The sequence below is a fragment of the Carcharhinus amblyrhynchos genome, chromosome 11, assembly GCF_965287045.1.
Source record: "Carcharhinus amblyrhynchos chromosome 11, sCarAmb.v2.hapA, whole genome shotgun sequence".
Taxonomy (NCBI): Eukaryota; Metazoa; Chordata; class Chondrichthyes; order Carcharhiniformes; family Carcharhinidae; genus Carcharhinus; species Carcharhinus amblyrhynchos.
The window spans coordinates 62,303,089-62,328,220 of record NC_137334.1 but is presented as its reverse complement, the minus strand read 5'-3'; the positions used below and the strand labels follow the sequence as shown (position 1 = coordinate 62,328,220).

The 25,132-nt window shown below is 40.6% G+C and overlaps 1 protein-coding gene across 8 annotated transcripts; it reads left to right on the top strand.

The window, feature by feature from the left end:
- The first annotated feature begins 1,722 nt into the window (after positions 1-1,722).
- faima (Fas apoptotic inhibitory molecule a) lies at positions 1,723-23,385 on the top strand. 8 transcript variants are annotated; one of them, XM_080199255.1, is made up of 5 exons: positions 1,723-1,946; positions 9,840-9,973; positions 12,830-13,058; positions 21,058-21,107; positions 22,282-23,385. In XM_080199255.1, the coding sequence occupies exons 2-5, from the start codon at positions 9,863-9,865 to the stop codon at positions 22,429-22,431; spliced, it is 540 nt and encodes a 179-aa protein (XP_080055381.1). In that variant the 5' UTR covers positions 1,723-1,946; positions 9,840-9,862; the 3' UTR covers positions 22,432-23,385. The 8 variants fall into 8 exon arrangements, with proteins under 8 accessions (XP_080055381.1, XP_080055379.1, XP_080055382.1 ...); XM_080199253.1 differs by having other exon boundaries at positions 1,723-1,949; XM_080199256.1 differs by lacking the exon at positions 1,723-1,946 and adding an exon at positions 1,956-2,069.
- Positions 23,386-25,132: the final 1,747 nt, after the last annotated feature.

The window sequence follows — 25,132 nt, the reverse complement described above, 5'->3', positions numbered from 1 at the left end:
GGTGAATCTCTGGAATTCTCTGCCCGTTGAAGTGGTGGAGGCTACCTCGCTAAATATTTTTAAGAAGCGGGTTGATGGGTTTTTGATAAGAGAGGGGATTAAGGGTTATGGGGAGAGGGCGGGAATGTGGAACTGAGCCACGACAGATCAGCCATGATCTTATTGAATGGCGGGGCAGGCTCGAGGGGCCGGATGGCCTACTCCTGCTCCTGTTTCTTATGTTCTTATATCAGGTAGACAACGTTGGCCAAGTTGCGAGAGTATGTACCATGTACCTGGTGGATGGTATTCTCACGTGTGATGATGTCATCCACGTCAATGATCTGGCGTGTCTTGCAGAGGTTGCTGTGGCAACGTTGTGTGGTGTTGTGGTCACTGTTCTCCTGAAGGCTGCGTAGTTTGCTGCGAACAATGGTCTGTTTGAGGTTGTGCTGTTGTCTGAAGGCAAGAAGTGGGGGGTGTGGGGATGGCCCTGGCGAAATGTTCGTCTTAATCAATGATACGTTGAAGACTCCAGAGAAGATGTCGTAGCTTCTCCGCTCTGGGGAAATACTGGACGACGAAGGGTACTCTGTTCACCGTGTCCCGTGTTTGTCTTATGAGGTCGGTGTGGTTTTTCACTGTGACACATCGGAACCGTCGATCGATGAGTTGAGCGCCATATCCTGTTCTTAAGAGGGCATCTTTTAGTGTCTGGAGGTGTCTGTCACGATCCTCCTCATCTGAGCAAATAGGTGCTAGAGCATGGCGACTAGGGGATTTTCACAGCAACTTTGTTGCAGCATGCATTGTAACACTAATAAGTAAACTTTAAACTTACCTTGTCAAAAGTCTAGAACAATAAAAAATGTACAACTAATATCATGTCAATCATTTTAATTTTAGTCTAATTTCTACCCGTGCGCTATATTCATTTTCCAAAGTTAATTTGGGGGGCATGGATGGAGGGGGAGGGGGAGGGGGAGGGGGAGGGGGAAGGCTGAAGGTTCAGTAGAATAATGAGTCACTTTAACAACCACCTTGCTTTCCCTCTTTCTACACCTACCGTGCTAAGGCCGTTCCTGTTGATCCCTAACTGAGCACTGTCTTCCCTCACATGTATAGCCCGCCCCCACTGGCCAACGGTCCCTGACCCGCCGCCGCCCAGGCGGGGGAGAGAGGGTGGGTGCGGATCATACCACCAGGAAACAGTGGGGAAGAAGCAACCACTCATCAATCCAAAATTTAAAAGCGAACGTGTACAATAAGCCTATCACTAGGTTGACTGATTTTATTATTTAGTGAGCATAATATTCATGTTCAGTGCCTTTAACGGTTATCATTTTATCTCGTCACTTCACTATTTACCATTTACCCTCCTCCCTTCCCCCCCTCCTTTCCTGTTGCGAGAGGCCCAGCATGGAAAGACCAGCCAGAGAAACCGCGCCCACAAATACGAATGGGCCAATCAAGTCACTGGTGTGGACAAGGGGCGGGGAGAGTTGGGATGCCTACTGGAGGGGCGGGCGGGGATAGGGCAGGGCCGGGAGAAGGGAGGGACGGGGACGGTTGGAGAAAGGAAAGGAGAAGGGGGGGGCCAAGAAGTAAGGGGAGGTGCGAGGAGATGCTCTGGGCGGGGCGGGTCTATTCTCGCGAGATGTAGGGCTGTGAGATTTCCTCACGCCCGGCATTAGCTAGCGGCGCAGTGAGGAGGAGGAGGAGGAGGGGGGGGGAGAGGAGAGAGAAGGGGAGAGGGGGTAAGATGTTGGTATTGATGTATCCGCCAGCACTCTGAGTGGCTTGTGCGATCCGCCGAAGCTGTCAAATGCCAATCAATCCGGGATCTCGTGGGGGCCTGGTATAGATATTTCTGTCAAGAGCACGGCTTTCTTTGTCAATCGGAACACTGTGGCTGAAAGTTACCATAGTTACCGCTCGGTGTTGGTCAGACGCAGAGGAGCCCGGAGGTGGTAAATAACAGGCGGCATCTCCCAAACATTGCGATTGTCTCCCATTAAATCATTCATCCCACTTTTTCAGGGTTTTTTTTAACTGCGGTATCAGATCTTGTCGTAACATTTACCTCCAAGGTGAAGGAATTTCATGGATGTTGATTTATTTCACTCATTAAGACACAGTCCCAAAATGCTTCTCTAACGCCTGACTTCAAGAAATAATTCGGTGCGGCTCTTGGGGCTAAAGGGGGAATCAGGATATTAAATTTGATAATGGGCAACGTGGTAGCGCGGTAGTTAGCACTGCTGCCTCACCGCATCAGGGACCCAGGTTCACTTCCAGCTTCGGGTCACTATCTGTGTGGAGTTTGCACATTCTGCCTGTGTCTGCCTATGTTTCCTCTGCGTGCTCAGGCGTCCTTCCACACTCCAAAAATGTACAGGGGGATTGGCCGCAGTAAATTGTCCCTTAATGTCAGAGGGATTAACAGGGTAAATCTGTGGGGCGACTGAGATAGGGTCTGGATGGGATTGTTGTCGGTGCAGGCTTGATGGGCCAACTGTAGGAATTCTATAATGATCAGTTATGACCAAAATGAATAGTGGAGCAGGCTTGAAGGGCTGAATGGCCTACCTGTTTTTGGTTCCTACGTTTCTACATTTGTGGTCAATATGTCCAGGTTGTGTTGTTGCCTGACCTACCATTAATGCCGTGCAAAACGATGATCTGTCATAAAAGAGAAAGCTTTGTGTGATCCGTTCCAAAAATATGAACCCATTTTTATGAGCCCAATAGCTTAAGTTAAAAATTTTATTTTCGCTGTGGACGAATGAAACTTGTTACTTCTGGGAAAGCAAATGCCTTCCGGTTGAAGCTTGTTCATTTAAAATAGGATGTTAAAGGCAGACAAAATTTAATAATTCAACAGTAAGTTAATCGTAATACACATTGTAGTACAGAACTTGATCGTTGCTGAAAAGAGAAATGTGTTGCTGAAATCTTTCCTGGAAGATTAAAAGATGCCAAAACCTTTCTTGTAAGATCATAATATGTAGGAGCATAAGCAGGCCATACAGCCCATCGAGTCTGCTCCACCATTAAATGAGATCATGACTGATCTGACATGATATCCTCAACTCAACTTTTCCCCCTTAGCCCCATAACCCTTGATTCCCTTTCTGATTAAAAATCTGTCTGCCTCAACCTTGAACATACTTAACGACACAGCTTCTGCAGCCCTCTGCGGTAAAGAATTTCACAGATCTACAACCCTCTGAGGAAAGAAATTCCTCCTCGTCTCTGACTCAAATGGACCACCCCTTACTCTGAGATTATGCCCTCTGCTTCTAGATTCTCCCACAAGGGGAAACAACCTCTCAGCGTCTATTGAAAATGCTGGAAAATCCTCAGCAAGTCTGACAGCATCTGTGGAGAGAGAATAGAGCCAACATTTTGAAGTCTTAGCTCAATTTTCTCTACATAGATGCTGTCAGATTGTTGAGCTTTTCCAGCATTTTCTGTTTTTGGTTTAGGTTCTGGGACCTGCAGTAATTACTTTTTCTCCCATCCTATCAAGGCCCTGATAATCCTATATGTCTGAGTAAGGTCACCCCTCATTCTTCTAAGATCTAATGAGTACAGGCCCAACCTACTCAACCTCTCATAAGAAAATCACTCCAACATGGGATCAACCTGATGAACCTTCTCTGAACTGCTTCTAATGCCAGTATATCTTTCCTCAGCTAAGGGGACCAAAACTATTCACAGTATTCCAGGTGTGGTTTAACTAGTGACGTGTATAGTTTTAGAAAGACTTCCCTATTTCTGTACTCCATTTCCTTTGAAAGAAGGGCTAACATTCAAACGTCTTCCCTATTACCTGCTGAGCTGGCATGCTAGCTTTTTGTGATTTATGCACCAGAACTCCCAAATCCCTCTGTGTTGAAGCTTTCTGCAGTCTTTCTCTATTTAAATAATATTCAGTTCCTTTATTCTTCCTACTTTAATGGATAACCTCACGTTTTTGCACATTATATTCCATCTGCCAAGCTTTTGCTCACTCATTTAACCTATCTGTATTCCTCTGTAGATTACTTGTGTTATCCTCACCACTTATACTGCCACCTATTTTTGTGTCATCCGTAAACTTGGCATTAATACATTCACTTCCCTCATCCAAATCATGAATATATATTGTAAATAATTGTGGCCCCAGCACTGATCCTTGTGGTTCTCCACTAGTTACATACAGGTTGCCACCCCGAAAATGCCCCTCATCCCAACATTTCTATCATTTAGTAATTAGCCAATCCTCTATCCATGCGAATGTACTACCCCCAACACCATGTGCTCTTATTTTGTTAAGTAACTTTTTGTGCGGTACCTTATCAAACACTTCTTGGAAACCTGTGTATATTATATCTACTGGTTTCCCTTTATCTGTCCTGCTCATTACCAACTCAAATTCTAATATGTTTGTCACACGTGATTTCCCCTTCATGAAGCCATGCTGACTCTGATTATATTATGTATTTTTAAATGCTTTGCTATTACCTTCCTTAGAATGAATTCTAACATTTTCCCAGTGACAGATGTTAAGCTGACTGGCTTGTTTTAAGAACATAAGAACGTAATAACTAGGAGCAGAAGTAAACTATTTGGCCCCTTGAACCTACGCCACCATTCAATAAGATCATGGGTGATCTTTTCGTGGACTAACCTCCACTTACCTGATCACTCACCATAACCCTTAATTCCTTGATTATTCAAAAATCTATCTATCTTTGCCTTTAAAAAATTCAACGAAGTAGCCTCACCTGCTTCACTGGGCAGGGAATTGCACAAATTCACAACCTTTTGGGTGAAGAAGTCCCTTCTCAACTCAGTCCCAAATCTGCTCCCCCTTATTTTTAGGCTATGCCCCCTAGTTCTGGTTCTGCCCACCAGTGGAAACACCCTCCCTGTTTATAGCTTATCTATTCCCTTCATGATTTTATATATTTCTATAAGATCCCCCTCATTCTTCTAAATTCCAATGAGTATGTTTTTTTTTCTGTCTTCCTTGTCAGAATGCTAAATTTCAAACAATCTCATCAGTTGATAGTACTGGAGTACAGGGTGCTGGTTAATTGGCAAGTTGTCTCTGATTATCCAAGGCGGGACCACGGAGCATGCAACTGGGTACTGTAGTTTACTATGCTACAGGGTAGTTCAAAAAAGGGACAAGGTCAAAAGATATTCCTTTTGTTTGCAGAGAACAGGTCCTATGTAGGAAGGTATGAACTGAACTGCTTATCCTAATTTGGTTGTTAATGTAGCTATTAGCGCACTCAAGATTATTTAACAGGTGGTGCCCAAATGCAGACTCATGTCCAACACAGACATTTTGTTTTGGGCTTTGCAAGCACAGGTTGGTCGAGTGCAGTCTGTCCTCTGCCTATCGAAAATAACTAAAGGAACCAAGGTTGTATCGATCATCCAGTCATTAGGACGTACGATCTACATACCTGGCATTGCATGGCACTGAAGTTCATACGCAAAGTTGCTCATTTGTTTTAGGCATAATGTGTTTATGGACTGGCTGAAACATCCAGTTAATTTCATGCTGAATTATAATAATGACACACCGAATATTGCGATGCCGCTTTATTGCTGTTTTCTTTGTTGTGTCACTGGCAAGGCAGCCTTGTTACCCATTCCTAAATGCCCATGAGAAAGTGATGATGAATAAAAATGAGGTCACAGTGGAAAATAGTTTTCTAAGTACTCTTGTCGCCTTTTACATGTATATAATCCAATAAGGTCATGTTCTGTTGTTATTATGGGCTTCATCGTGCATTATGCGTACAAACTGCATCAAATGCTCAAATATTAAGATTACTTTGGTGACTTTATACAAATGCATTGTCCACAATCTGCTATAGCGAAAGGTAAAATAATGTTTCTACCCACTTGAAGTTTGATAATTCGACCCATTTGAAATGGCCCAGAAGCATTTGGGTGTCCCAGCAGTTCTTAAAAAGTGCTATAATTACATGTCACTAAAATATTTCAGATTCTTTTGTCTTCAGCCACTTTCAACCCTGCAAAGCTAATAAAGGCAGAGTGGATATGATAACAGAGTTAGAACAGGTAGTTTTCTTTGACCTCCCACAGCAAAGCTGACCATTGTGCACCAGACTGTGGAGTTCTTTAAAGTAGCCTTTGAAAATTACATTCACAACTGCACTGACCCCTTAAATAAGGTTATGCTCCTCTAGGAGATTATTACCATGAATTGGCAACAAACAGAATCCTGATTTCTCCCACTCCCATCTGGTCCATAGATTTATTACAACATGGAGAAGCTACTGGACGTATCATGTCCATGCCAGCTCCCTGTACAGCAAATAAACAGTTCCATTCCAAAAGAGAAAATTCTGGAAAATCCCAGCAAGTCTAGCAGCATCTTTAAGGAGAGAAAAGAGTTGACATTTTGAGTCCAAATAACCCTTTGCCAAAGCTAAAAGGCGTTGAAAGTGGGAGATATTTATACTGCAGGGTGAGGGAATAAAAGATGAGTCATAGCCACAAAAACAAAGGGAAAGGCTAAGAGATGCTGATGGCAGTCCATAGAGAGAATAGGAGGTGTGAATGGCCACATGGCAGATAAGCTGAAATCGGAGAGTAAGCTGAGACAATGAATATGTGGAGGGAGAGAGGTAAAATTGAGGAAAAAGGGGGAAAAGGCAAGCAAAGGGGGAGAAAAGGTAAGAAAAGGTGAAAGAGTGGGGGGAAGAAAAATAAAGAAGGACAGTAAAGAAATAAAACGTAGAGAACAGTTAAGAATGAAATAAAATTGAAACAAAGGGCTCAAATGGGATAGAGCTAATCAACTGAAGTTGTTGAATTCGATGTGGAGACCAGAAGGCTGTAAAGTGTCTCGCCAGAAGGTGAGATGCTGTTCCTCCAGTTTGCATTGACTTCACTGGAACATTGCAGGAGGCCAAGGACAGACATGTGGACATGGGAACAGGATTGTGGGTTAAAATGGCAAGCAACAGGAAGGTCAGGGTCCTGACTGTGCACAGACCAAAGATGCTCAGCAAAGCTATTATCCAATCTACGTTTGGTCTCTCCAAATGCAACAGACCAAATTGAAAGGTTCAAGTGAAATGCTGCTTAACCTGGAATGAGTGTTTTGGACCTTTGATCGTAAGCATGGACAAGGTAAAGGGGTAGGTGTTGCACCTTCTGCAATATGAATATTTGACCTAGACATAGTTGGATGACAGGCATTTCAGAGCAGTTGCAGACAAGCTACGATGGATGGGTAATGATGGAGTAGGACAGACAAGTGTGATATACCTCCTGTGCTATGAATAGTTTCTAATAACAGCAACAAATTAAGGTATAGTAAGTATAAACAGTTTTAAATTGTGATGTTCCCTTGTAATAGCTCCTTGTAAGAAAATCAAATTTTAGGCATGCTATCAAACTGTATAGGTTAGTGATCTGATATTTGGATTCAATATTTTATAGAAAATAATAATGACCATTGAGGTTTAATTTTTCAAGTAGTGCAGTCTGGTTACCACATGGCTGTAAAATAATTTAGTGTCTTGCTTTGGACAACTACTTAAATGACCTTTATGCAAATACATTAAACGGTATGCTATGAAAGAAAATTAAACTTGCTGGCTGGTTTAATAATGTGAAATATCACTTGCAGCAATGGTTACAAGGGAAAATTAATAATGCTATTTGTCAGCACAGTGAATGAAACTACATTGTATATTAAAGTACTATAATGCATTACCTACAGTAGTCAGTAGACTGGGCTAATAGTATAAAGTCCTTTTTAAGCTTCTGTCATATTTAATTTACCACTGATCAAAGCATAATCTGAAGATTATGTGTGCCAGCTGTGACTCAGTCGCCAGCACTTGAGTCAGAAGGTTCTGGATTCAAACCTCTCTCTGGTAGGAAACTAATGGAGTATGGTGAAAATTTGCTCAAATCCTCCTGCGTTACTGAGAGTTCATGTATTGTACAAGAACTTCTAAATAGACCCAGGTTCTTAATATGGTAATTTTAATAAGGGAAGTTGCTGAGTTGCAAAATCACCAAAGACAAACCAATTGAGCATTAAATCTGGATCAATTCTTAAAAGTATTTTTGCTGCATGTTATTCTTTGTCCATTCTCATTGATAATTGGATCAGAAAATAATAAATCAATTCCTGTAACATTCTGGGAGGAGATTACTACTACCAAAGCTGATAAGTAAATTGTTGCTAGTAAATTCAGTTTGCATTATTATTATGAATATGAATATTGTCTCCTGCATCTTGAAATAAAGCAGAATTTCACAAAATGATTGGAACACTAATGATGTTTGACCTACAAAGATAGTGTACTGACTTACCAAGTAATACTGTAATCTTGTTTGTTTATTAAACAGCTTGATTGTAAGGAAAAATACAGTAGTTTTTAGGGGAAGCTTATTACTTTGTTAAATAATGAAGAACAGTATTAATTAGCACAATTATGTCATTTTCTATGGGTGTTTTCTTACAAAATATATCTTAACCTTTTCATATGTCTGCCTTTGTATTTACACATGTACACTAGAGGAATATTGATCCACTCATTTTCCACCACCAAAGGATCTATCTCTCATTTTCTTTACAATTTTTTTAAATGCTATGCATTGCTTTTCTCTATTATTGTTTTCACCTGTTAGAATGTGCAGTTTGTCAGTTAGGACTTGTTGCTTTCTGCTTTTTTAAGTTTCTTATGTTGAAATGTTTGCTACTGTTTATTTGCTGCCATTGTAATCGAGAGTACTGTCTTTTGACAGTTCAAAGTATTTGAACTTTTGAAAGTGGTGAATAAATTGAAATGATTTATTAGATTTTATGAAATAAAAGTAATTTTTGGTTGTGTTAATTATGTTTTTAGAATTCTGGGTTACCATGACAAAGTTTACAGTTTTGGTATCGAGTTGGGCAACAAGATGGCAGGTGAAATGTAATGTTGGAAAATGTGACATTATTCACTTTGGTTGTCAGAATAGGAAACCAGAATTTTTTAACGGGTGTGAAATTTCTAAGTGTCAATATTCAAAGAGACTAGCTTGTGCTTATACAAGGAACATAACAGAAAGTTAGCATGCAGATACAACAGGCAATTAAAAATTAAATACAATACTGCGGATGCTAGAATCCAAAACAAACAAGAGGGTGCTGGAAAAACTCAGCAAATCTAGTAGCATCTGTAGGGATACAGATTGGAGTTAATGTTTCAAGTCCATTTGGCTCTTGATGAAGAGACCAGACTCAAAATGTGAAAGCAGTTGGGAACTTGGCTTTATAGCAAGGAGATTAGGGTACAAGAGCGTAGGGTTTTAGTGAGACCACATCTGAAATAATGTATGCAGTTTTGGTCTCCACATTTATGAAAGGATATACTTGCATTGGAGGCAGTACAGTGACCATTCACTGATTGTTCTTTGATGAGCGGCTGAGTAAATTGGGCTTATATTCTGCAAAGCAGTTTTTATAGGGTGGATGCTTGAGAGATTTGCTGATTGGGAAATCTACAAGTCTCAAAATAAAGGACACATTATTTGGGACTGAGCTGAGGAGAAATTATATCACCCTGAAAGGTTGTGAATCTCTGCCCAGAGGATTTTGGATTTTCCATTTTTTTTTAAGCGCATTTAAGACTGGAAGAGACAGATTTTTGGTCTCTCTGGGTGTGAAAAGACATTATTGGCAGTGAGCGGGAAGAGGAATTGAAACTCATATTCATCTTGAAAGGCAGAGCAAGATCAATGGGTCAATGTAGTCTATTCCTGCTTTTTTTTCTTGTATTCTTATGTGTATGTCTCTTGTCTAACAGATTCATTTTTTGCATCTTTAGTTCTCAATACAACCACTGGGAGAATGGCTGACTTAGTAGCATTTTGGGAAGTTGCTCTCAGTGATGGTGTGCACAAAATAGAATTTGAGCATGGTACCACCTCAGGAAAGCGAGTGGTGTATGTTGATGGAAAGGTAAGATGTTCAAAGTTTGATTCAATGATTCAATTTAATTTGGTTTTATGTAAGCAAACTCTCCTGGAACCAATATACCTTTATGGTGTAACACTAATCCATGCAAACCAAAATGTTATAGGATGGATCCCTAATTAGAACATCAGTTGGGATGCTGAAAGTGATTTTGTTTCAGAAGAATGAAAATTGAGCAAATTTTCTTACTGATTATTCAATAACCTTGTTGCAAAACACGTGTGGTTATTGGTTGAAAACAAAATCAATATCTGCTGAAATGCTTCCTTTCCATTGTTAAATAAGCACGGTGGTGGCATAGTGGTATTGTTACTGGACTAGTAATGCAGAGGCCCAGGGAAATGCTCTCAGTACCCAGGGGATTCAAATTGCACCATGACAGATGGTGAATTTGAATTCAGTACAAATCTGGGCAATGATGACCATGAAACTATTCTCGATTATTGTTCACCTTAGGGAAGGAAATCTCCCATTCTTACCTGACCTGGCCTACATATGACTCCAGATCCACAGCAGTGTAATTGACTCTTGTATGCACTAGCAAGTCTAGCACAGCCAGTGACACCCATATTCCATGAATGAACAGAAGAAAATACTTGCTAATACTGAGTACCCACAAGAAGATTAGCTGCTTGGGCAAAGTATCGAGGGACTGCTAGTGGTGCTGAAAAAACCATACTCAGGATGATAAAATATAATTTTTCTATCTACTCGTACAGTTTAATCAAAATTTTATTTAAAAATCAGTTCCTGCACAATGTGTATACTTATTCTTTCAGTGTCCAAACAGTGCCCTGTATGTTAATATATGTAGCTTCCAGGAGATGCAAATATGCCACACTGTGAGCCTGACTGATAATCTTAATTTAGTTGTCAGCATAATTTTTAACAATTGAGGATTATTTAGAAAATGTTGTCCTAATGTGGGTTTGAAGTGACACTTGAGTGTTCCTGCCTGAGCGTTTGAAGTGTGGAAGTGCCTAAATTGGATAAGGAAGAAAAGGAGAACATGTTGAATGTTCCTTCCTAGCTCTGGTCAGGTCATTGAATTTCATCCTATAATTCATCTGTGCTTGGAGTCATGAGGTGTCGAATATTGCCTCTGTCACCATTCTACACTATCAATATGCCCCTCAGCTGACTGCTCAAGCTAGCTTGGCTCGTTGAGCCAAGAAAAGATAAGGATAGCAGATTTCCTCCTTTAAAGGAATCTATGAATAGATAGATTTTTAGGACAATCATTGATAGTTCCAAAGTCACTGAGACAGACTTTCAATGACAGATTTCATTAAATAAACTGATCCCCTGGTGAGATTTGTACCCACGTCCCCAGAGCATTAGCCTGTGCTTCTGGATTACTAGTCCAGTGACATTAGACTGGATTTTCCAGCCCTTCCTGCTGATGAGATCTTCCGGTCCCACCGATTGCAGCTCCCTGTGGCGGTTCCTAGGTGGCATGACAGTGCACAACATAAAGCAGGACTAAAAGATTCCACTACTGGCCAATAGCAAGCCGTCTCTGCTACTGGAAAACATGCAGTGGGGCATGGAGGGGGAGTGGGGGTGGGGTGGAATATCACGACACCACATAAGCATGAAATTGAATGAACACAAACCTTTCCAAAGTATTTGAGCTCTCCAGGAAGGCTCATAGGCCTAAGAAATAGCAGTGTTAAAAGTGATGATGTGGAGATGCTGGTGTTGGACTAAGATGGGCACAATAAGCAGTCGCAAAACACAAGTTTAAAATCCAACAGGTTTATTTGGTATCATGTGTTTTCGGAGCGCTGCTCCTTCATCAGGTGAGACCTGCACAACAGACTCACCTGAAGAAGGAGCAGCACTCCAAAAACTCGTGATATCAAATAAACCTGTTGGACTTTAACCTGGTGTTGTGAGACTTCTTACAGTGTTAAAAGTGAGTGATCCAATGAAATGAGGAGATTCTTGACACTTACCGGAGTGTATCAGCTGTGAACTATCTGATCTGCTCTGGAACTGTCAATCAGAGCAGTTCAAAGTGGCCAGGCTGCACCTGCTTCTCATCCAAGCTACAAAAATGAAACTGACATCTCCTGTTAGTCAGAGGACTTCAAAGGGGTCTTCTCATATCTAGAGGTACTGGGAGAGAGAAAAGACCGTCCTTTCTGTAGAATGGAATGCTACTGTGATTTTGGCAGCTTCCAGATGACTAGGCCACTTCAAAGGTTTCATCGTACACAGACAAGAATTAAGATTTTGAATCGAAAGCTGCCTGAGACCACCACAGTGTTCTGCACTTTTCCCACGGCTAGAAGGGACAGTCCAAACACCAATGCTAGAGTACAGTTCCAAGGTCAATCCCTCCCCAAGCCTCCTAGGTCACATGGGGAACCCACCCTTTGCAATCTGACAGCAGCAGAGGGCACATGGGCACATAACTTACCTCCTTTCCTAACCCCCTCCCCCTTAGAGTCCGAAGTGTCTGATCCCCACTTGTCAGGACTATTTGGCTTCTGGTGTGTGTGGAGGGGGCAGAGGGGGAGGGTGGATGGAGCTGGAGCACTCCAGGAAGCCAGAAATTCAGGCTTCTAGCCTATTAATGGGGTTAAAATTAATGAATTAGTGAGGATGCATAGATGTGAACCTAATCAGGGCTGGTGCAGCAGGCCAGGAGACTTGCAACAGATTTGACACCTGGCAAGAATTCCGTTTTGGCCCTCACACCAGATTCCACGAGCCAGCAGCAATCCTGCTTCAGCTAGTGGAGTGGAGTATCAACCCCTAATATGTTTTATTTATTACAACTAACTTTTTAGTTAATTGAAGAAACTTTGTATGTAACAAACAATGTTTTGTCAGGAAGTTATACGGAGGGACTGGATGTTCAAACTTGTTGGGAAGGAGACCTTTGCAGTTGGGGCTACTAACACAAAAGCAACAATCAACATTGATGCAATTAGTGGTTTTGCTTATGAATACACATTGGAGATCAATGGGAAAAGCCTGAAGAAATATATGGAGAACAGATCAAAGACTACAAACACATGGATATTAAAGCTGGATGGAATAGATTCTCGAATCGTGCTGGGTAGGTGACGGGAGGAATTTCTTTTGCTTCTTCACTGTAAGTGACGATATTTAAATTATCCTGGTTGAGAAATCCCATCTTAATGTGCACCTCCCTATGTTCATCGGATGTACACCTGCTGTATTTTCAACCTCCCATTCCATGCTTGTTACATTATCATTCTCCCTATGACCCAATGATAACAATACCAAGACCAGGATTTTCCAGTCCTGCTGCTGCAGATGTAGTGAGCCATTCAAATGCCTGTTGATTTCATTGGAAACAGAAAATCCCACCGGCATGAGGTCAGAAAGTTCTGGCGTAAGAATTCTCTTTTCTCAGAGTCTCTTCTTCTGCCTTTTCAAATTGATGCCATCACCTTTGTCAAACATCTGCCCCCTCAAACCATCCATCTTATCAAATAGCTATTTAATGTACTACCTCCTTTCCTCTTCATGGTCCATGAACACAATGGCAATCAATTTCATGCTCACCTGCAATGTGACAGCCCTGGTCAAACCCAATAACACAATAAGAAGTCTCAAAAAGCAGGTTAAAGTCCAACAGGTTTTTTTGGTAGCACAAGCCACTAGCTTTCGAAGCGCTGCCCCTTCATCAGGTGAGTGGGATTTCAGTTCACAAACAGGGTACATAAAGGCACAACTCAATTTACAAAATAATGGTTGGAATGTGAGTCTTTACAGGTAATCAGGCCTTAAAGGTACAGACAATGTGAGTGGAGAGAGGGTTAAGCACAGGTTAAAGAGATGTGTATTATCTCCAGCCAGGACAGTTAGTGAGATTTTGCAAGCCCAGGCAAGTCGTGGAGGTTACAGATAGTGTGACATGAACCCAAGATCCCCGTTGAGGCTGTCCTCATGCGTGCGGAACTTGGCTCTCAGTCCCTGCTCAGCAACTCTACGTCGTTGTGTGTCGTGAAGGCCACCTTGGAGAATGTTTACTCGAAGATCAGAGACCAAATGCCCATGACTGTCGAAGTGTTCCCCAACAGGAAGAGAACACTCTTGCCCAGTGATTGTCGAGTGGTGTTCGTTTATTCATTCCCTGGCATTCAAAGAGTTGTCTACTTGATATGCTGCAGGAAAGGATGTCCCGAGGCATGGTACATTGGGGAGACCATGTAGACGGTATGACAACGGATGAATGAACACTGCTCGACAATCACCAAGCAAGACTATTCTCTTCCTGTTGGGGAACATTTCAGCAGTCACGGGCATTAGGCCTTTGATCTTCGGGTAAGCGTTCTCCAAGGTGGCCTTCACGACAACGAAGAGTCACTGAGCAGAAACTGATAGCCAGATTCTGCACACATGAGGACGGCCTCAACAGGGATCTTGGGTTCATGTCACACTGCCTGTAACCCCCATGACTTGCCTGGGCTTGCAAAATCTCACTAATTGTCCTGGTTGGAGACAATTCACATCTCTTTAACCTGTGCTCAACCCTCTCTCCACTCACATTGTCTGTACCTTTTAAGACTTGATTACCTGTAAAGACGTGCATTCCAACCATTATTTTGTAAATTGAGTTTGTGTCTTTATGTGCCCTGTTTGTATACTGAAATCCCACTCACCTGATGAAGGGCAACACTCTGAAAGCTAGTGGCTTGTGCTACCAGATAAACTTGTTGGACTTTAACCTGCTGTTGTGAGACTTCTTACTGTGTTTACCCCAGTCCAACGCTGGCATCTCCACAGCAAACCCACTAACAGCATTCCTTGAATGAGATTATTACAGATGATTCCCCTTCTGTCACTCTCATCCTTTCCCTGGCATTCAAAGGGTAGATGCTGGAGGACTTCTAAAACTCGAGGACATAACCTTAACATTCAAGCATGATGCCAGGAAGCACTTCTTCAAATAGTGGAAGTCTGCAACTGAATTCCCACAAAAAGCAATTGAGGCTTGGTCAATTTGATAATTCTAATTCGGAAAAGTAATTAGGGATTATGAAACTAATGCAAGTAAATAGGGATAGATCAACTATGATCTATTTGAATAGTTCAACATGCTTAAGCAGATTAATGGTCTGCTTTTTTTTATGTTTCTATGCCCAAGTAGGACTTCTCAAAAGCTGTTACCAATTTCCCATGTTCCATCTGACAATTTGTTTACTAAATCCCATTTCCTACTTCAGTCTTTGCTAAAATCTATGAACCCTTCTGCTTCCCCTGCTGCAGTATCCTTGGTATATGTCATTTTCCATTTGAAATTCTCAAACCCTCTGTCAACTGATTTGCCAACCAGAGAGATAAGCTTTTCTCATCCACGGTATCAAAATCCATATAAGCCGTAGAAACTTAAACTTGGCTCCACTGCTTCTGGGGAATTAGGCTGAATTTTCACTCCCAAGTTGGATGCACACAGTTTGGAAATTACGCAAATCTGACTCTGGCTTGGGCCTGTCACCCCCAAAACAGTGTGGAGGCAACCACAGGAGCTGATGGGTGCTGAGCAGACTGTCTCCAGTTCAAATAAAAGCAGTAAACCAAAAAATAACCTCATCCCTCACGAGCTTTCAGTTTGGCAGCTAGGACAATTCTGTGTAGATTGGGCTCAAGAGATAGTGATTTTAAATTGGTCTCAGCAATGCAGATTCTTTGCCCCAAAAATGGTATGTCAAGAATCAATTTTTCCTCCTTTTACTCTTGTATTTTATACCCCTGTTTAGAAATCCCAATATGTTTGCCTTTTTAATGTTTGTTGTCGCGTTGCACATGGTTTCAGGTAACTAACTACATTTTTTGTAAACCCTAGGTCTTTGATCATCCACATCCTCTGTGTCTTTGTATATTCTTATTTTGAATGGGATTTTCAGCCCCCGCCTCGCAGCATGTTTTACAGCAGCATTGCCATTGGCCGATGGCGAGATCTTCTAGTCGTGCCACTGTCAACAAAGTTTCCATAATCTTTCCAGAGGGCGGTATGGTGACACTGTGGTTAGCACTGCTGCCTCACAGCACCAGGGACCCAGGTTCGATTCACGGCTTGGGTCACTGTCTGTGTGCAGTCTGCATGTTCTCCTTGTGTCTGCGTGGGTTTCCTCCAGGTGCTCCGGTTTCTTCCCACAGTCTGAAAGATGTGCTGGTTAGGTGCATTGGCCAAGTTTAATTCTCCCTCAATGTACCCAAACAGGCACCAGAATGTGGCGACTAGATTTTCACAGTAACTTCTTTGCAGTGTTAATGAAAGCCTACTTGTGACACTCAAATAAACTTAAATTTAAATTTATAAACTTAAAAATTAAACTTAAAAACCATTAAGCTATAAGATCTGGGAGCAGTATTAGACCATTCGACCCATTGAGCCTTCTCCACCATTCGATCATGGTCGACATGTTTCTCAACCCCATTTTCCTGCCTTTTTCCCAGAACCTTTAATCCCCTTACCAATCAAGAATCAATCTATCAATCAGTGAACTGGCCTCCACAACCTTCTGTGGCAATGAATTCCACAGATTCACTACCCTCTGGCTGAAGAAAGTCCTCTTCATCTCGGTTCTAAAGGGTCATCCCTTTGCTCTGAGGCTGTGCCCTCAGATCCTAGTTGTTGGCACCGTCCATTGCCGAGGATCTATGGGAAGTGCCACTGGCGGGACTATAAGACCCCACCATTTGTTTCTCTCTCTCAAAATGTGTTTACATAGCACTTATCCACATTAACTTTCACCTGTCATGTGTTTTTTATTCTGCTAATCTGACTTCCTGAAGTCTTTTACCATACTTCCTACTGTTTGCCAAAATTCCTTGTCATCAGCAAATTTCAAAGTAATGCTCCCTCTGAGAGCAAATAAACCATCTATTTCTAAATCAGAAATGAACTCCGTACTAACCCAAGATGCACAGTATTTCCAACAGTTCTCCAGCTGAACAGTCTTGGTTTCTTGTTTTCAACCAGTTATAATCCATTTACCATACTCTATACTGCATTATATTCTGCAAATTCCACTTTATTTGTAAATAATGGTGCAAAATGTTTGTTTATTATCTTTGTGTAACCTTCATCTTAGACCCGCTCCATCAACTCACTCCGCTGTCTTTTTGATTACTTTTTTAATACACCAGTAAAAGCTATTTCCTTTTTTTATATTAATGTGTGACTTTTTCATAATATTTTTTTTCAGCTCCCCCATTGCACTTTATATATTGCTGTTGATTTTCCTTCTTGGAATATATTCAAGTCTACACCAATTCTATGAAAGAGCACCTTATCCAGGACCCGCCCCCACCCCCTCACCACACTATCCCCATTACCTCATGCATTTACCCCACTAATTCCCTAATCTACGCATCTTGGGACAATAAGGAGAAATTTAGCATGGCCAACCCACCTAACATGCACATCTTTGGACTGTGGGCGGAAACCAGAGCACCAGGAGGAATCCCACACAGACACAAAACATGCAGACTCCACACAGACAGTCACCAATTGAACCCAGATCCCTGGTGCTGTGAGGCAGCAGTGCTAACTACTCTGCCACTGTAACAACCTCAGTATAATTTTTTTTATGCATATCTCTGTGCAAATAACAAAATAACCATCACTATTTCCTAAACTGTCATTACACATGTATTCACAAAGGAAGACATGAATAATAAAAACTAGGAGCAGGAGTAAGCCATCTGGCCCTTCCAAGCCTGCTCTGCCATTCAATAAGATCATGGCTGATCTTTTTGTGGACTCATGCACCAGAAGTTCTGAGAAACACAAGTTTTAGTGAAGATCTTAAGGAAATCACTATTAGTAGAGAAATGGTTTGGGGCAAATTAATGGGATTCAAGGTGGATAAATCTCCAAGGCCTGATAATCTTCATCCCAGAGTACTTAAGGAAGTGGCCCTAGAAATAGTAGATCCATTGGTAGTCATTTTCCAAAACGCTTTGGACTCTGGGAAGGTTCCTACAGGTTGGAAAGTAGCTAATGTGAGCCCACTACTCAAAAAGCAAGGTAGAAAGAAAATAGGAAACTATAGACCACTGAACCGAACGTTAGTAGTAGGAACATTGCTAGACTTAATTATCAAGGATTTCATAGCACAAACCAGTAGTATAATCAGACAAAGTCAACATGGATTTACGCAAGAGAAATTATGCTTGACAAATCTACTGAAATTCTTTGGGGACCTAACTAGTAGAGATGAGGGCGAACTGGGGATGAGGTTTATTTAGATTTTCAGAAATCTTTCGACAAGATCTCACGCAGAAGATTACTATATAAAGTTAAAGTGCATGGAATTGTGGGTAATATCATGAGATGGATGGAAAACATAAACAGACAGGAAGCAAAGAGTTGGCATAAATGGAACCTTTTACAATTGGCAGACAGTGATGAGTGGGATACCACAGGGATCTGTGCTAGGACCCTAACCGTTCATATTATATATTAATAATTTGGATGAGGGAACTAAATGTTTTATCTCCAGATTTGCAGGTGTTAGGAAGTTGGGTGGGAGGATGAGCTGTGAAGAGGAAAGAGATGCTACAGCATGATTTGGATAGGCTGAGTGAGTTTGCATATGCATTGCAGATAATGTGAATAAGTGTGAGGTTATCCACTTCATAGAAAAAAAGGAAGGCAGATTATTATCTGAATGGGTATACATTGAGAGAGGTGAATACTTAGTGAGACCTTGGTGTCCTCGTGCATCAGTCGCTGAAAGGCAGGTACAGCAGGCAGTGAAGAAGACAACTGTTATGTTGGTCTTCATAACAGGATTTGAATACAGAAACAGGGATGTTTTACTGCAATTGTATAGGGCAATGGTACGGCCACACCTGCAATATTGTGTGCAGTTTTGTTGTCCTTATCTGAGGAAGGATGTTCATGCTCTAGACGGAGTGCAGCAAAGACTTACCAGACTGATTCCTGGATTGGCAGGGTGAGTCTATGAAATTCACTGCTGCAGAAAATAGTTGAGGTCAAAATGTTGTGTGATTTCAAGAAGGTGTTAGATTTGGCACTTGGAGCTAAAGGGATCATGGGATATGAAGGGACGGTGGGATCAGGGCATTGAATTTGATGATCAACCACGATCAAAATGAATGGTGGAGCAGACTACTGCTTCTAGTTTGTATGTATGCATTCATTTTTTTTATATCATCTAATTTTGCAAAAGGATATTACCAGGTGGCGGGGTGGAGGTGGTTACTGGCTTCCTGTGCCGTGTTGCTCACGACAGGAGACAGCAGACTTATTGACTGCATCCTACTAGGAAATCCATAATGGGAATGCGCCATCTGTGGAACCACAAGATTCCGCCCTTGTGAACAACCAGAAAATTCTAGCCAATGTTTTCATATTCATTCACATCCATTTTATTTGCAACTACTATAAAAATCAAACTATTGCAAATTTTTGATAAGTAAATATGAAGAGATTTTATTCTTGCTTGAAGTAAAACGAGAAGTAAATTAGAGGAATAGTTTGGCTCTGTTATTTCAGAAAAAAGAGAAATTGAAACAAAGAACAGTACAGCACAGGAACAGGCCCTTCAGCCCTCCAAGCCTGCGCTGATCATGATGCCCTAACTAAACTAAAACCGTGTGCACTTACGAAGTCCGTATCCTTCGATCCCCACCCTAATATATGTGACAATAATAAATCAAAATCAAAATGTAACATACATGTTTAGACCTTAGAATCCTCCAAGTCCTCTATAATAATATGGAATGAACCAAAAGCATATGTTCGGGGATGAGGGGCCTCAACAGAGGCAGTGCTTGTTGTGGGGTCGGTTGGAACTCAAATTTCAAGCGTACGTACAACTTGATCATGGGCTACCTAATGAAGTGGAGAATGCATTGTTTACCAACATTCCAAAATAGGTATGTCTCTGCCTTCAGATAGATGGTTATTGGTAAGGATGGGTTCAGGTACTCTGCTTCTAATTAGGTGGATTGGCTGTACTAAATTCTCCCTCAATGTTCCCTAACAGGTGCCAGAGTGTGGTGGACTAAGGGATTTTCACAGTAACTTCATTATAATGTTAACATAAGCCTACTTGTGACACTAATAAATAAACTTAAACTTTAATGCTGTTTGAGTTTCCTCACATCCCTTATTTCACCCAGTCTGTGACCCTCCCACCATTGACAGGAAAGGAATCCCTGTTCTCAATATTATAATTGAGGCAACTCAAAATGCGGCAGACAAAATTCTTGAGCAAGATTTTTGCTGTTTGCTTTCAGGCTTGTAAGTACACTAATATAGGTATGTAAAGGGGCTCAAATGTAAAATTTTAATTCAAAGGGATCCATTTTTACAGTAATGAATTTACAATAAAAAGCTATTCAATCAACCTCCACCACATAATTGCTTTACTTAGGAACTAGAATTTAATTTTTTCAATCCTAATATATCTATGGCATTAGAATAAGTCATTTAAAAACAAATTTCTGCAAAATGAAAATATCCTACATGTTTTCTATTGAAATACCTATATTTTTAATGATCATACAGAATGATCATTCAATCTCAGAGTGATCGGATTAACAAAGAACAGTATAGCACAGGAAACAGGCCCTTCGGCCCTCCAAGCCTATGCCGCACATTGGTCCAACTAGACCATTTGTTTGTATCCCTCCATTCCCAGGCTGCTCATGTGACTATCCAGGTAATTCTTAAACAATGCCAGCATGTCTGCCTTCACCACCCTACTTGGCAGCGCATTCCAGGCCCCCACCACCCTCTGCATAAAAAACATCCCTCTGATATCAGAGTTATACCTCGCCCCTCTCGCCTTGAGCCTGTGACCCCTCGTGACTGTCACCTCCAACCTGGGAAAAAGCTTCCCACTATTCACCTGATCTATACCCTTCATAATTTTATACACCTCTATTAGGTCTCCCCTCATTCTCCATCTTTCTAGAGAGAACAACCCCTGTCTACCCAATCTCTCCTCATAGCTAACAGGCAAGATCCTGGTAAACAATTGGAAACCAATTGGAAACTCTAGCATTTAGTACATTTTGTTGGTAATCTGTGTTATTGGTCCTTACAGAGAAGGATACCATGGATGTTTGGTGCAATGGGAGGAAAATGGAGACAGCGGTAAGTTTTTGAATGTCAGAGATACTTTTTCTTTGCTATTGAGAGACAGGCATGCTAACTAAAATATGCTTTTGATCATTAAACCATATTTTTCTTTCAGGATTTCACTTTATGTATGGAAAGGTTTAACTGATCCGGTGCACTAATTAACTTGAAACTTTGCATTAAACTTTGGATGAAATTTTACAGTCTTCTGCCAGTGTGTAAAATTCCTCAGGTGGCCTTCACACCCCCCAGTATGAGGCAAGGATAGGATTAGGTTAAGTAAAATCTGATCTATGCTGCCATTTGGTTCCTTAGCTAAATAACCTTGCGAACACTTCAAGAATGTTTGGTTGGGTGAGTTAGCAATGGGTACTTCAGCCTGAAGTCAACATCTTGAGGAGGTGATAAAATGGAAAAATGAAAGAAACAAACTTAGAGGTGAAAGTTTTATCAGTGAGAATTTGTTCTCTGGTACAGAAAATTCAATTTATAAATAACTACAAACTTTTTTTATATGTTAGGGGACTTGACTCATTGAATTGTATTTACAACTGTCCTCCCCCCACCACTGATCGATCACATTCATAAAACACATCTAAGTACATTTCCTATAATCTTCATACTCAAAATTATTAGTCAACTAGTGTTTGTTACATAGACTTTTCTAAACAGATTCACTTAAGTTCATTAGCAATCTTATCAGATTGGATAGATTTTAGTACAAACCGCTATAATAATGTGCCATTTTGTTAAACTGTGAGTAAATCATAGCTTTATTGATCCTTAATCTACTGCTTTAAATAATGAAGTGAAACAACTCCTGGTATGAAATGTAGAATAATTTCTGTTTAACTGAGTTAATGCTATTTTATTCCTGTCATTGTGCTCAAGCCCCATCCCAAGACTTGAGCATATTATGTAATGCAATAGCACGGGCAATCTGCATTTCTGGTTATGCCATAATTCAATTGAGAGGTTAAACTGAGGGCCTCATTGCCTTTTTGTTTTTAGAAAAGCAGTGTTCTGCTATTAAAAACAATCAGTTATCAATCACTTATCTCATATTTGTTGTTTATGGATCTGTGCACAAATTGGGTGTCACCATTGCTACAATTTGAAAGTGCTTGAGGACATTCAGGTTGAGGTTGGACACAAAGACTTTCCTTCAACTATTTTATTAATTTTGTAGGGCGAATTTGTGGAAGATGGCACTGAAACCCACTTTACCATTGGTAACCATGACTGCTGTATCAAAGCTGTTAGCAGTGGGAAACGAAGAGAAGGAATCATCCATACTCTTATTATGGATGACCAGGAAATCCCCGAGTCTGCTGAATGACTTCCTGTAGACCAACTGCACAAGGGAACAAATAAACTACAAAAAATGGGTACATCAGTTGTCATGATTTCAAACATGCCACAGTAATGAAGGAATGCTACTCCTAAAGATGTCAGTTGAGGAAATGTATTTTTCAATGCATAAATCACACTTTAGTGGCAATTTGAATTAGCTATCTGATCTGAAACTACTCTGTTGCTATCAGACCATCTGAAATAAGTATTTTATAATGAACTATAGCTTTACTGTTCCCTGTATTTAAAAGCAAACGGGGTATCTTATCTATGCTTCTGGTATAGGTTGCAGATAAATAAAATACTATAAGTACAAATAATGAATTAGGAATTGTTAATAAATTTTTAAAAATGAAACATATCATGTTAATTTTGACATTTTTAGTTTTATTACAACTTTTAATGCTCTTACAATGTAAACAATATTTCACTGTGACAATAGACCTCTATTTCATATATTCTTATCTAATTAAAAACCATGGAGTCAAATGTAAAGTAGGAAGAATATTAATTTTCTAAACTGCACTGTGTATTTCACCTTATTAAAAAGCACAGTTACATCAAATAGATTAGGATTAGTTTTTTTGGTCTGTTTGTGTTTTATATTAATGAATGGAAATCTGACACAAACATTAATAGGGGACAAGAAAGAAACTTCATGCTGACAGATAAAATAGTGTCGAGATGCTATTCTGTCCAGATCAATGTTTTCATTTGGTGCAGCAACATTTAGCCAGGCCAAATTTAAATTATGCTCCCCTAAACAGCAGTTTGTGTAAACGCTTAAGAAGTTTTTATTTAATTAAGCCAGTTTATTTCGTTACGTTGAGAACTATGGGTCCAGGTACACATATTGCTTTGGTACACAGTTCTTTTTCTACAGAAAACTTTTATGATGTACACTGTTTTTAATACAAATAAATGCTTTTGAATCATAGAAGTGTGTGATTTTTCTCTGAGCACGAAAGCAGAATTCACTGAGTAATAATGGTTTTTGTGTGGAGAGTTTTACTTTCCTGCGTTGCTCAAAGCTGGTAGATTGCCCAAATTGCTTTGGAATTCAATAAATAATCAAAAAAGTATATTACACTGATAATGCAGAGACTAAGGTCATCCTGCCAACTGCCTTGGGTGACTATCACCTTTTGTTCTCCCCCACACCATTACCGACAATCTCCGAACCTTCCACACACATCTTAACCTAAACACCCAATCATCTGCAATTTCTAACCTGCCCTTCACCCACATGATCCAAATTCCTCTCTTCTGTAGGATGCATTCAATCTCTCCATTTATAATTCTTGATTATTTAACTACATTGACAGGCACCAATGTTAGCTGACTTTTTTTCACTCTCTTTATGTGTGACCCTTTTCCTTTGAAAAATCACCCCACTCAATAAAACACCTGAATTTAACACATGCATTCCCATTCAACCTATGATCTAATCTTTTCCTTTTTGTCCAAGTTTCTTGAATATGTTGTTACTTTTCAGCTGACCACCTCCCATTCTCCCTCCACTCCTTGTTCAACACATTCAATTTCTTCCTTGGCTGAAGTCATGAATTATTTCCTCTGCAACTGCAACCATGATGCTTTATCCTTGCACATTTTTTCTGCAGCATTCAATTGATTGATCCCAGCATTTTCTTTCACTGACATGGCACTAGCTTTTCACAGGGAGCTTGCATGTCAAGAGCTTTTCCTCCAATCTCTGCACAGTAACCCTTGGATATCCTGGCTGGTCTCCATAGAGCTTCCACATGTCTGCTAAGACCAACTCAGCCTTTTCCACCACTTTCTTCAATCCATGACTCTCCATCCTGTCCTATTTCCTATCTAATCATGTTGTGAAGAAATTAAACTTTGTTACAGTTGAGTATCAAAAGTTCCCATCATTGTCATTGGTTCGTACCCACTCCCTGATTGCTTGATGAAGCTGAACCACATTCCATGAAACTAACATTCTACTCAACCCAATTACAAATGCAGAACAAAACTTTTCATCAACAAAGCTATTTATTTCCACCTACTTGCTTTAACTGGCTTCAATGCTACTTCACTCCCATGCTGCAGAAAACTATCAATGCTTTCAGCAGTCTTTGACCCATTTCTCTAATGTCTTTCATAGCACTCTCCCATTCTCAATAAACTCCAGCTTGCTCAAAGCTCAGCACCCAGTCCTGCTTGACCTATCATTCCCATTCTCAATAGCCAGCAATGGCTTCCTCTCTATCTCTCTCTCTTGTAGGATTGATTTTCAAATCCTTAGTTGCAAATCCCTCCAAGAGTCTCGTCTCACATTGGACAATATTGTCCATCCTTGTGTACTTTTTGGTCCTCTGAATTTGGTTTTTGTATAATGCCAACTATTGCAAGCAGAAGCACCTTCACCTATCTTGACTCTGCTCCAAAACTGCCTTGCTAAATTCTGCCATCTCATCCACTTTTAAAGCTCCATTTTTTAATCCAAACTTTGAGTCACCTTTTCAAACTCTTAAATTGTGATTCAGTGTCCCTCCCTTTTGAACTTGTTTTTCTTCACTTTGAAAGGACTTAGAATATTTTCTGAGAGTCCAAGTTACATAAGTGCAGTGGTTGTGGGAGTAGATCAACTATGATCTTGTTCAATGCTGGAACAGACTCAGATGGTACGGGTAAGCTGTGCAATCTGCAAAATCATTTCA

What these genes read in the sequence shown, in the direction of transcription:
- faima (XM_080199250.1), top strand. Translation starts at nt 8,867, where the DNA reads ATGTTTTTAGAATTCTGGGTTACCATGACAAAGTTTACAGTTTTGGTA. An exon ending in AACAAGATGGCAGGTGAAAT is followed by an intron (nt 8,946 to 9,839) that starts GTAATGTTGGAA and finishes TTGCATCTTTAG; the next exon opens with TTCTCAATACAACCACTGGG. An exon ending in GGAGGAAAATGGAGACAGCG is followed by an intron (nt 21,108 to 22,281) that starts GTAAGTTTTTGA and finishes TTAATTTTGTAG; the next exon opens with GGCGAATTTGTGGAAGATGG.